This window comes from Macaca mulatta, chromosome 4 (assembly GCF_049350105.2).
Source record: "Macaca mulatta isolate MMU2019108-1 chromosome 4, T2T-MMU8v2.0, whole genome shotgun sequence".
Taxonomy (NCBI): domain Eukaryota; kingdom Metazoa; phylum Chordata; class Mammalia; order Primates; family Cercopithecidae; genus Macaca; species Macaca mulatta.
In genome coordinates this window covers 33432023-33445975 of record NC_133409.1, presented here as the reverse complement: position 1 = coordinate 33445975, position 13953 = coordinate 33432023, and the positions used below count along the sequence as shown (strand labels likewise).

General features: G+C 35.0%; 1 protein-coding gene across 5 annotated transcripts in view; it reads left to right on the top strand.

Annotated features, from left to right (window-relative positions):
- The window catches only part of PTPRK (protein tyrosine phosphatase receptor type K), a 559982-nt gene that overhangs the window by 118845 nt on the left and 427184 nt on the right, over window positions 1-13953 (top strand). For all 5 annotated transcript variants that reach the window (XM_028847097.2, XM_028847096.2, XM_078001187.1 and 2 more), the window contains exon 2: window positions 3535-3657. In XM_028847097.2, the coding sequence (XP_028702930.1) occupies window positions 3535-3657 (123 nt within the window). The remainder of the gene's footprint in view (window positions 1-3534; window positions 3658-13953) is intronic.

Genomic DNA, 13953 nt, shown 5'->3' with positions numbered 1-13953 from the left:
TAGGCAATATAGTTTTGGGGCAGGGGTACTTACTTTTCTTTACTTTTTATGTTTAATCTTTTTGGTGTCTAATACTACTTAGTACCACATTTTTCACTGAGCAGTTTAGGAATAAAATGAAATTCTGGCAAGTTCAAATCAGCTTGATTTTTATTTTCAGATGAACAGGTTGCCAACCCCTTAAGTGGCTTGCTATCACAGAAGCAGACCATTTTGGTGATAGATCTGTCCCTTAGTTGATTGATTGGAGTAGAGGAATTAGCAATCTGTGACATGCTCTTCAGAAGTAATTTTCCTCCAAAGGTCAAGGAACTGTGGTCACCATTTCTCTGGCATGATTTGCAGCTACTCATTGTAGCCTTATCACCAGTAGCAAATGCAACAGCAGAAAATGGAACATTTCCGTGCTCATTTTTCTTTCCCTCTGCCTAACTAAATTTCTTGAACACCAATTTGGTATTACCTCTTTCTGTTCTGCCATCTACCATCCAGCTCAGTGAAACTTTAAATTCATAAGGTATGTTTTAATTTATGAATTGGGACCTTCCTATGACATTTCTCTTTTAAATAGATTTATGTAATGCCATACATAAAGATGTCTTGAACTCAAGAATGTGTATCGAGGACTATGTATAATAGGGGACTTGGTGTTTAGACCTTTCTAGTGAGTCCTAAATGGTCAATAGGAACTGTATATGTTTGAATTAATTCAGGATATGTTATGTGCTGTTCTCTGTTACAAGGTTGAAACAAATTATTTTCCTCTGTTTCCCTCCATTCCTCTTTTAACTCTACATGGGTTATTACCATTTTTTTTTAAATGCTTGAATTGCCTCATACTCTTTGATAACATCTTTTAAAGATTTTAATACAGCTGTAGAACAAACTCTAAACTCCTTTTGCTGACATCTAAAATTTTTCGTATTTACTTGTTTCTTCTTAGTTTCCTACATATTCTGGATGCTCATTATACAGAATTATTTGAGATTTCACAACATATGATGTTCCCTTAGACTTATATGCTGCTGCTCTTGCTTTTCCTCTACTTTTAATCCCATTTCCATTCTGAGTTGCCTCTGTTTGGTATATCCTTCCTCATATTCACTACGAGTAACTCAATGAAACCTTCCCTAAGCAATCCTAGTGTGGGTAGCCAATTCTTTTGTGTTCTTTGGAATTTTCATCATATTATTATCCTACATAACAAATTGTATTTATTTTAATATATATGTCTCCCATAGTTTGTCTCATTTATCAGTCTAGTATTATTATTTTTGTATTTCCTATAGTCTACTCCAGTATACTGTATTTGCCCTTAACCTTGAAATACAAAATTATTTACAAAAAGATTTGCAAAAGATTTATTAGTATGCTATATTTTACACCGCTTGGATTATACCTTGTTGTAAATTAGATATTAAAAATTATTTTGAAAGTTTTCTTGTTACTCAAGTCAAGTAGACCAGTAATAATTTTCAAGACTCCTTTGACAAATTTCAGATAGGGAAGGGATGTACAACAAATAGCAAGGGTTGACCCACTTATTTTGTATAGCTACTCCTAGTTGTTATTGCTAATCAGAATCCTGTAGTCTAAAATTAACAGTGGCTATGAAGGAGAGCAATTAAGGCCATTTGTCTTTCAAATGAGTCAATATGGGTCCCGCTGGTAGTTTAAATTTATATACAAAGGGCACTCACATTATTATAAAGGGTAATGGGGGCCCTGAAGGCCTGTGTTGGAAAGCAGTAAATTATTTCAGAGTTTGATAGCAAATTATATTTTGAGAAAAACATTCCCCTTGCTATGTGAAGATACATTTCCTAGCAACCTATTTTCATTGATTAATTTTAAATTAAAAAGTACATCTTTTTTAATGAGAGCATTTATAAAAAGTCTATTTTAAGCATATTTAAAAGACAATATTAAGCTTTTGAGTTCTCGAGTTGGGTTGTTTTATAGGTTTTCTGTATTCATAAGAGTGATTCAAGAATACGCTCAACATATTCTCCTTTTGGAAAAGATTTTAGAGCTTATAGTGCCAACATGACATCTCTGATGTTTCCTGCTTTGCCTGTGACACTCACCCCTCTCTGTCGTTGGTGAGGAGTGTAACTTTCACTCATACTCAGATTACCAAACTTTTGATGAGGAAAGTAAATTCCTTTTTTTACAGGGAAGAATTTACAGCATTGGGGTTTACTACTCCTTAGTCTGTTGCTTGGTCAGAGAATTCACTGAGTTTCTTCGCAGAGATCCCCATGGAAACTAAACAAATAAGCTATTTGAAAGGAGACAGGTTATTGGTTTTTCTCATTAAACCCACTGCTGGATTTTCATTAGTTCTAATGCATTTTCTTTCAAGATGAGACATATAGGCCAGTTCTTATTTTCATGATTTGAATAAACTAAATATGTTGAGTCGTGTGTGCCTGTACACATCAGCTAAGAAGCAAAAATAATCCTTCTACTTTTGCAATACAATTACCCCTGAAAATTAAGCCAGAAAAACCATGACTGATGGAAAGGGGAAATGCTACCCCCATTTAAAAAGACTAAGTTATTAAATAAAGTAGGAGCAGTGAAAGTGATTATAGGCTAATCTGATTGGTTTTATGCTTGAGTCACCCCCTACCTTTTAAATCATAATTGTGTATGAAAGTAATCTAAATAAAGCATGGAAGATATCACAGACCTCAAGCACTTTAGACCCTAAAAAGCTTTATGTTTCATTGGCTATTATGAGATTTCAAATAGTTCTTTTAAAGCAAAGATGTTGGTAAAACTTAAATTATTTCACCTTTTTGAATTTGCATTGTAGAGGAAGACAACTTTCACTCTTGTTCTTCCTCTGCTTCTCACCGCTAAAGTTATTAAAAATGAGTTAGGCTCTAGGTGGTTTGTGAGGCAGGAGAATAGGGTCTGGAGGCAGGGAACCTAAGGCTGATTCACCTGACGTCCTAGAACTAAATAGAAAGGAAAACCCCAACTTTCCAGTTTCCCTTTGCAAACTTCCTCATTTTCTGAGTGGTGATGGAAAATTGAAAGTACCTCTGATTGGTTGCAGAAAGTACTGTACAGTGTTGATTGTGGGCCACCACTTCATTTATATGAGGTGAACACCAAGTGGCCAATCGGAAGCCTCTAGGGAGGTATTTGGACCCCAGAAGATTCCGTATCTGGGCCCTTGAGCCGCTGCTCGTGCACTCCCACACTGTGGAGTGTATTTTCATTTTCAGTAAATGTCTGCTTTCATTACTTCATTCTTTCCTTGCTTTGTTGTGGGTTTTGTCCAATTCTTTGTTCAAGATGCCAAGGACCTGGGCAAATTGCAGTGAAGACCCTCTACCAATAACACTTTGTATATTTCAAGAAAGCCTGACTTATGCATGTATCTTCTATTATTTTTAATGATTCAAAATCAAGATTATGAGTAACATACTGTATATATCAATATAACATTTCCTTCTCCCGAGCTTTCATTATGTTTGGAAAATCTGTGTAGAATGTAACAGTAGTCCTCTTTTCTCCTAGGTGGCTGTACTTTTGATGATGGTCCAGGGGCCTGTGATTACCACCAGGATCTGTATGATGACTTTGAGTGGGTGCATGTTAGTGCTCAAGAGCCTCATTATCTACCACCCGAGATGCCTCAAGGTGAGAGTCACTCTGTTTAGTCAATGTTAGGGGAACAGTTTTGCAGTGTCTAGGATTTTCTTATTTTAGGTGTAACAACAATAATTTAATGGTTATAATAAGCTAAATTGCTATGCTACTGGATCACATCTAAGAGCCTTAAAAGTATTCTCTGCCTTTCCCTTAATAACTTTCTGTAATTCTGTATTCCTCAAGAATCCTCACTATACCTTTGTTATTTCTGTCTTTGAAAAAAAAAGATAAGTATTAGTGTTTTTTTTCTATTTAATAAAAACCCAAGTTACAAACCAAAAATCAAAAAATAAAAAAAGCAGAATAAACAAAAAAAAAATCCTTTCCAAAAAAATCTTAAATGTGGGATCAGCTCTTTTCATCGTTATTCAATTAAATTATACAGGTTGGATCCAATCAGACTAAAGGGAAAGAATTTTATTACATTGTAGGGAGAGAGGTTGTGTCTTTCTCCCAGTGGTCATGAGCATGCCAGTGATTCTGAGGGGAGGCAGCATGGAGACAAAAGTGTCTAATGGAGATCTTTTATGTGGGAATTGTAGAGAAATAGGGGAAAAATCTGTTCTTTTTGTTTGTTTGTTTGTGTTTTGAGATGGAGTCTCACTCTGTCACCCAGGCTGGAGTGCAGTGGCCTGATCGCAGCTCACTGCAACCTCTGCCTCCCAGGTTCAAGCGATTCCCCTGCCTCAGCTTCCTGAGTAGCTGGAACTGCAGGTATGCACCACCACGCCCAGCTAATTTTTGTATTTTTAGTAGAGACGGGGTTTCACAATGTTGGTCAGGCTGGTCTCAAACTCCTGACCTTGTGATCTGTCCGCCTCGGCCTCCCAAACTGTTGGGATTACAAGCGTCAGCCACCGCGCCCAGCATCTTTTCGTTTTTTACCTTACTTTTTTTTTTTTTTTTTTTTTTTTTTTTTTTTGAGACAGAGTCTCGCTATGTCGCCCAGGGTGGAGTGCAGTGGCCGGATCTCAGCTCACTGCAAGCTCCGCCTCCCGGGTTCACGCCATTCTCCTGCCTCAGCCTCCCGAGTAGCCGGGACTACAGGCGCCCACCACCTCGCCCGGCTAGTTTTTTGTATTTTTTAGTAGAGACGGGGTTTCACCGTGTTAGCCAGGGTGGTCTCGATCTCCTGACCTCATGATCCGCCCGTCTCGGCCTCCCAAAGTGCTGGGATTACAGGCTTGAGCCACCGCGCCCGGCCAACCTTTGTTATATCCTTTGATTTTGGGTTTTGTGAGATAATATAATTTATAATTGTTTAAGCCAGTGTGCAGTGTGTTTCATCTTACTTAGGAAAAACACACAATTAACATAGGATGTCAATATTTACATACCATTTCATACAATATTAGACTAATAGTTGTGCTTTTCAATTCTGCATGTTAATCTGGAGCAAATTCCAAGTTCTATGCATATATGCTTAGCAATAACATAAATTGTAACTTTGAAAATATAAACAGAAATTTAAAAATACAACATCAAAGAGATCAAACTCTTTTCCTTCCAATATTTAGAAAGAAACAAGAATAGTACATGGTACATAATTATATATTATATATAGTCACATATATATAATATATATCATTATGCTATTATAATATATAATATAATGTGCTGATTACTTAGTACTAGTAATTTAGGTTTCAGAGTGTATTTTAGTATTTTTATTATGATTAAAAATGGTTTAGAATTAATTTTTCTACAAAATGAGTAAGTCCTTCTTGAGTGTGAATTTTAGATGCGACAATTTTAAACATAGCCATTAGAAGTGAAAATGTCAGTTCTGGTTATTGAAGAGTGAAAATTCTATCAGCAGCGTCCCTGAACTTGCTGATTAATATGATTTTAAAAAACAAAACGTGAAAACATCAACAATAAACAATTTATCACAATCATGCAAAGCAAATAAAACAAAACCTAAAAGTTACATTTCTAAATGTAATTATTGGTTTGTAAATGAATATGGTAAATATTTCCTTGAAAAAATGTTTATTGGCTCCCCCATGATGTGTACTTTTATAGTAGAAAGAATTAAATTTGCTTTTTACTCTGAATTGTCACCTTCTGTGACTGAGTAGGCAAATGGTTATTTTTGAGGCTGAACTGAGCCATAATTTCCTTTGCAGAGGGAAAATTGGAACTGTGTGGTTGACACTCTTTGCTTTTTATATTTGACCCCTATTTTGTCAGCAGACTCATTTAATTTTGTGCATAGATTTGTATTTTTTCTTTCAAAGGTATGTAACCTTATTTTCCTGGTGCATTTTAATTAAACTACTGTAATTTTTTACCTGCATTTTCTCTGTGGTATATTTAGACTGAACTTTTCATATAAAATTAAAGGGGGTGGGCTGGGATGCACACATTTTGAATGTTTATCATCATAGAATAATAAGAAAGATGTTGATTTATGGAAATGTTACCATTGCTAATTACCATTGATGGTGGGTAATGAATAGTTGAAGAATTACTGCTCAGATGACCTTGTTGGCTCACCTTTGATGAACAGCTTAATCGGTGGTTACAGTACAGGATGATATGCACAGAAAATGAAAGCATTTGAAATTCAGCCATATCTTCCAATTAATAGTACATTAAGTAATTAATCATGCAGAGGAGGGAAAAAGGTCACGGCCACTTTGCCGAATGAAACTGTGTTTAGTCTTCAGAGAGGTGAGAGAAAGCACTCATGTATATTCTTCTTTTAGTCATCTCTTTTTATAATAGATACTATTGTTTTCATTTTCCTTCTGATATTCCTTTAAAGTGCTGACTGAACATTCCTTGCTCATAAATTGGCATAAAGGAGACATTTAGATTTATCATACTAAAATATTATGATCTTTTTATTTTCATATAAATTAGCAAGCATGCTTATTTTCTTTATGTACTTTAAAAACACACACACAAAAACAAAACAAACAAAAAACCCCCAAATGTTTGGCAACTCTATAAAAGCTGGCTCTCCAAACCTAACTTGTTATTGAACTGTGTGATACTTGGTGCTATTAACTGGCTTCTGTTTATTGACCTTTTTGGACTAAAAGCCAAGAGTGAGTGAAAAAAGACAGGATGAATAAATAGAATGAAAGAAGGTTGAAGATGGATAGTAGAGAATAATAGACAAAAAGAAAATTGTTTCTATTCATGAAGAGATACAGTACCATCAATCATTGCTTAAAATGTTCTGCAGCAGTTCCTACTTACTACTTACTACACAGTCCCACATACTAGTTTGGTCAGATTACAATGATGATGACTGAAAGTCTGCCAAATAGAATAAAAAATAGCATACAAAAGAAGAGGTACTTCGTAAGACAGTTCTAATATCCCCAAATCATATGAAACTATGGGCACCTACTTAACTCAGTCATCAAGGAAATACATATTTAAAACACAGTGAGAAACTACTGTACAATCAGTGGAAAAGTGAAAATTTTAATTCCAAATGTTGGTAAGAATGTAGAGTAAGTAAAACCCTCTGATACCACTGTTGGAGCATAAATCTGTACCACCTTATGACCAACAAATCCATTCTTGGGTGTAAGCCCAGCAGGACTAAGTATACATGTTCCCCAAAAGACATGTGCAAAAATGTTGATAGCATCAGCATTCATAATAGTTCCAAGCTGAAAACAACCTAAATGTCTGTTAGCAGTGCAATGTATAAATAAATGATGGCATATTCATAAGGTGGAATATTGTACTGCAAATAAATGAAAGAACCATTGCTTTATACAATAATATGAATGAATTTCACAAACACAATCTTGACGGAAAGAAACCAGATGCAAGAGAGTATATATTGTTTACATTTATATAAATTATGTAAGTTTCAGAAACAGGCAAAACTAATCAATGATGTTAGAAATCAGCATATTATTTACTTGAAGTAATGGGTAATGATAGTTAGTGCTTGTCAGGTGGCATGAAGGAGTCATCCAGATGCTGGTGATATTCTATTTCGTCATCTGGATGGCATTTTACAGTTTGAGGTGTGGTGAAATCTGTAAAAAGTCATTGAGCTGTGCAATGATGAGTTGTATACTTTTCTTTATGTATCTATCTGATATGTCAATGTAAATTGAGAAAAAATAAATAAAACCACTGCACACAAGCCTGGGAAACTAAAATAATAAATAAAATGTCGTGGATTAGAACAAAAGATATAAAATAGAAATCCTCAAATGGGTCCAAACTTCTTGTTTTCTTACCATACTGGATTCTCTCCTCTCTACTAAAAAAACATTGTGTTCGTTGATATCTTTGTATGGGCCTTGTGTTGTTCTCTTCCCTCTGCTGAAATATTCTGTGTCTACTTATCCATTCATCAATCTCTTACCCATTCTTACTGTGTCTACTCACGTTCTACTAGCTTTGTGAAGATCTTCCTGACTGGCTTGAAAGTCTATTTCTTCTATCCTCATATCAGAATATGCGGCCCACTGTACTATGTACTACTTAAATTGTAGCTATTTTTATAGTATATTTCTTACATGTCCTTCTGTCCATTAGACTATAAGGTCCTTATGAACGGCCGGGCATGGTGGCTTATGCCTCTAATCCCAGCACTTTGAGATACCAAGGTGGGTGGATCATGAGGTCAGGAGTTTGAGACAAGTTTGAGCAACATGGTGAAACCCCATCTCTACTTAAAATACAAAAATTAGCCAGATGTGGTGACAGCGCCTGTAATCCCAGCTACTCAGGAGGCTGAGGCAGGAGAATTGCTTGAACCTGAGAGGTGGAGGTTGCCGTGAGCCAAGATCAAGCCTGGGTGACAGAGAAAGACTGTCTTTAAAAAAAAAAAAAAAAAAACCCCTTATGAACATAGACCATTTTTTTTGTCTTTTATTTCTCAAAAAAAAAAAAATTTAATTTTTCTTAGACAAAAATGTCAACTTCTGTAATGTAAGTTTTAAAATATTTTTGTCAAGAATTAAACAAGCTCCTCTTGTTAGAAAATTAATTGAATTAAAAAATACCCCATTTACCAAACATTATATTGAGTTGAGATTTTTATGTAATTAGACCTTCACATAAAATTATTAAGCTTTGACCTTTGTCTTTATGAATATTACCTATCTATTTTGGATACACTTAAATGTTGTTAATTCTACCAAAAATTAACTTTTTTTTTTGTCTTTTTGTGTACTCTTTTCATATTTCTTTCTCTCTTTTTGTTTTTGACTTTTGCTTGCCAAATCCCGATCTTTTGTTCCTCAAAAATCTATTGTATATGTATTTTCAGAACCCATAGAGAATAAGAGCTGTTGCATGGAACTAGAAATCGTTCTTTGATCTCAAAGACATGTGCATTCTTGACCTTGTTTGTCAATATTTTTTATGCTTATGACCTCGTGAAGCAAACATATTTGACCATTTTACTATATGTTCTGTCCTAGATCTGAGAGTAGGGATTGTGATTGACATCTCAATACATTTATCTTTGACTGTAATTACAACTGCTTTTTATTTTTAACAGGTTTTTGTAAAATGGCTAATTGAATTTTAGTTTAGAGTCTCTAGAGAACTTATTTGATAGTATTTAAAATTGTGACTGAATTGTATCCTACCTTCAGTCTAGTGTTTTCACCGATAATAATGAAAATAATTGTACAGGGTTCTTTATTTAAAATGCACACACACTATATATATAGTAAAAAATGAAAGCCCTTTGTCATTAAATTACTCTGAAGATTGAAGTAAGGAATCATTCCTCCTCCCTTATGAAACTGAGTGAGTTCTGATTCAGTAGGTTAGGGCCATATGTCTCTAAGTGTTTTTCGGAGAAGCCACCCTGATGAGCCAGGGTGGTATAGAGAAAGGGGTAGGGGTGAGAATGTAGGGGATTATAAAACAGGTAATTCCAGTACCATTCTTCAATTATTTATTTGGAGAGATTTAGTGCGCTTTTTTATTCAGTGGGGAGCATGCATGAGTCACATGATTTTGTACCTGGCTTTCTTCTGATAGTGTGATTAAGTGAAAATTAAATAAGACATTGGTGTCCATAATTTGATTCCTACAATAAAAGGTATAGGTAACATTATTTCAGCTAAGTTTTCTAAGTATTTATATTAGTCTCTTAGTTTTATAGAAGATTTAGTAATAATTTAATTTAGTAATAATTTGTTAAAACAATGTTATATATGCCATGTAACACATTTTAATACATCCGAGAAGAAATTTCAAGGAAGTTCTTATGTTAACTTGTGCTTTCTTTCTCTCTGGGAACAGTGATCAGTTACCAAAAGTAGTGGATCACTGTGACTAATATTTTCATCCTCCATTATAGATGATTAATGAAAAAGCATATGTTTTTTACAAAGTTATAACGGCCAAAAATCTCACACAGCTGAATTAACAGAATTATTTGACAGTGTATCTGCCAGAGAGAAAACGTGGCAGAGAGTGGTAGAATAAAGTTCTGTGCATGTAGTATTGGCAACGAATATTGACTTGCAATATTATGGCTAGTTTTGTATTAGAAGATTGAGAAAATCAGGCCAAAATGTTGGTTTACTTTCTTTTTGTCATCTACTTAGCATTGTCTGTTAACACAACCAAAGAGAGTGTGTCTGTGAACATGTGCAGTTGTCCTAAGGGGAACTGAGAGATTTGGTGGTAGTGGGGAGAGGAAGGGCTTAACATGAGGCCATTAACACAGATGGGAAAACCTCCAAAAGTACTGGATATAGGTGTTAGAGTCTAAGGAGCCTGAAAACTGCAGAGGTTTAAAGCTGGAAGGTTATGCATCATTCAATGATTTCAGATTTTTTTTTTAAGTAATAGAAATCTTTTTTTAAGAAAATAATATTTTCTACCGCTTTAATATTTAAAATCAATCACAAGGAATGAATGGTCCTGGAACTTACTTGTTTTATAATCCCCTACATACTCACCATCTACCCCTTTCTCTGTACCACCCCGGCTCCATCAAGGTGGCTTCTCTGAAAAACGCCTAGAGACATATGGCTCCAAAGGGCAGTTTGAAAACAATGATGTTGCAAACTCAAGCACTTTTAGATAAGCATCTCTGAGATTAAAGTACTTACTACTATTAGCTACCATTTACTAGTCCCTTACTGAGTTTTACTATACTAGGGACTTGACATGTCTCTTTTAATCCCCACAAGAGCCTTATAAAATTGTAGTGGAGTGAGTATCTTAACAGCATATCTACAGAGACAAAACATGGCAGAGAGTGATAGAATAATTGTCACCTAGGGACAGAATTGGAACTTAGATCTGTCTGTCTAATATAAAAGTTACTCTTGTTCCAGTACCACCGTGCTTCATCATTGTAGTTGAGTTGACAAATTTCCTTGACTTAGGCATGGGCATTTATTTAAATCCACTATATAATGAGCTATATAATTTATTTCATTTAATCCAGAATGATCTTCTACCACTTCATTTAAAATATTTCTTTCCACAATTTGAAAGTTTTAAATGACTGTTTCTTACCCTTCGTGGGAAATGGAATCTGAGACTTGCTGTTGTTTGGAATTGCTGCCAAACTTCAGGATTTTCTCTATGATATTCTCATCCCTTGGGGAGACGCTTTGCCCTTCCTTTGGTTTACCTGTATGTTATTTTTAGTTATTTGATAAACACTTGCTGCATGTCTGTTTAAGCAAACCTTTAGAAACACACATATTATCTGCTGTCTCATTAGAGCATGTATGGTAAAAGAAAAAATCGTGGACAAAAGGAATCAGACTAAAGTCTAGGGTTTGAAAATAATTTTAAGTCTTTGTTTGCAGTGAGGTATTTTAGGATGAGAATTATGGGCTTATTTTGATGTGCTCTTCCAAACCATGTTATCATCTGGCTATTGATGCTTTTGCCCTCTGCACAGAGAAGATAGTTTGCCACATTTGAGTTGCTTATTAAAAACAGTGGGAGTTGGAAGCAATGCAAGGTGAGAGAATGAAAGGCTGTAATGGACTACTTGAAGGGTGAGCCACTTAATGAAGGCTGGTTTTTAATGTAAGGACTATTACCCTAGCAGACATAAATGCAACATGAAAAATGTCTAAATTACAGTGGACAGAAATGGCATGCTGAGACTGGAATTTTTTCTTGATATTTCAGGCACATAATGCATCTAAGTTAGATACGTCCTAATATATTTCAGGAGAAAATAACAGCCTAGAATTAAAAAAAAGAAAAAATAATAATATAGGTGTCAGTGCTAGAGAATTTCCAACCTCCTAGATGAATTAAGATAAGAATACACAGCAATTTCAAAGACTATATAGTCACCTTTAACATATACCTTAAAATCAATAGATAATCCAAAGACTCAAAATTACTTTTCCTTGGTAGCAGTGTGACCGAAAATAACAGTTATGACCTTATACTTCTCCTCTCCAAAAATAAACTTGACTCAAGATAGCTAGGTACTATCTCAGTTTAAAAGCTTATTATCTTTCAAACACAAGAAGAATGCCAGGGAAATACATACACACACACACACACACACACACACACACACACACACACACACGTACATACACCAAAAAAAAAAAAAAAAACAAAAAAACCCCAAAAAACCAAGAGAAGGTAAGTAACTAGGAATTATTAAATATATATATAATATTACTTATATCATATAGTTAATGTGAAAATATGGAGTTATGATTATATATTAGATTATCATTACATATAAAAGATGCTTTAAAATCTTGGAAGAATGTTAGTTTTCCAACCTAGTTCCTGCCAAGAGTACTATAGTATGCTTTAAAGACCTCTACTCCCTCCCCAAAGAGGAAATTATTGGCTGAGATATATTTTTCAATGAAAAGTGCACATCTTCTAAATTTAGAGCATATGACAAGTTAGAAATGCTCACAGCATCATGAAATCTCCACCTAGCAATGCTGATGGAAAAGATGCTGGCTTGCTTTTTCTAGGTTTATGAGAATAAAATTAAATAGGACAGTTTTACAAACTTCATCAGGCTGGTTATGTATTTCTGTATGTTCCTCCCACCTCAGTTATTTAAGAGTTGGAGATTAAATAGGAAAGTAGGGTGGCAAATTTCAGTATTCAAAAGTTATGTTTTGAGGGTGTGATTTTTATCCATGTTAGGTCAGACTTATTGGATACTTAAAAAATGTTTCTCTGACTCCTTCTGTGTAATCCCAAGCATTTAAAATATGTCATTTCACTTAATTCTCCCAAAATGCCTTTGGAATATGTATTCACATCATTCTGTAGATGAAGGAACTGAAGTCAGGTGAGCTTAAGTAAATTGCCAAAGGTTTTATGTCTTGGGAAAGGCAAGGCTAGGAATCCAGATATGTAGAGATCTAGGATAAGGATTTAACCTTTGAACTTTATAAAACAAGTATATGTAGAGATCCTTCTTTAGAGACTGCAGCAAAAAGAATCAGGGCTGACTTGAAGGGGTGGCAGAAGTTGTATCTCTTATGCTTTTTCCAGTGCAAGTAATGGGAAGCACAACTAGAAATGTGTTTCAACTATAAAGAAGGCTACTTTCACATAACAAAAGGTCCAGAGTTGGCTTAGTCAGTGGCTCAGTGATTTCATCAACAATTCAAATTTTTTCTTCTCTCTTTGCTTCTCCATTCCAGTAGGTCATCTTTTTACCTCAGGCTATTTCCCTTTAAAGGTCTAAAATCTACAGCTATTCCAGGTACAAAATTCAGACACAACAGTATCCTGAAGAAAAAGAGGTTCTTAGTTGTCTCCTCCTTATGTCTTATACCTATCAATAAATAAACACAAAAAATGTTTCTGGGATACTCTTTGATACAGATATAGTAGTATAGATCTGTAGGCAGAATTTCAAAGCTGTGGGATTTAGAAGAACGCACAAATAAAGCATTTATTAAAACAACATTGTATTCTCTAATGCGCAAGCTTGTCTAACCCGTGGGCCACATGCTGCCCAGGATGGCTTTGCATATGGCCCAACACAAATTTGTAAACTTTCTTCAAACATTATGAGATTTTTTGCCTTTTTTTTTTTGTAAGCTCATCAGCTGTCGTTAGTGTTAGTGTATTCTTCTCCTTCCAGGGTGGCCCAGGGAAGCCAAAGGATAGGACAGCCCTGCTCTAATGCATTGTTCAGCCTAGCATCAGGTTTCCCTTAATTTCACACATTTACTGCATCTGTACCATGAAAAGCAGAAAATCTTCCTACCCCTAGTAAGCTTACCTTACCTTTCTAACCTGCCATTGGTACTCACAAGAATTTTTCATTCTCTCTTGTTTTCCTTATGATTTTTATGACATGGAATAAATATG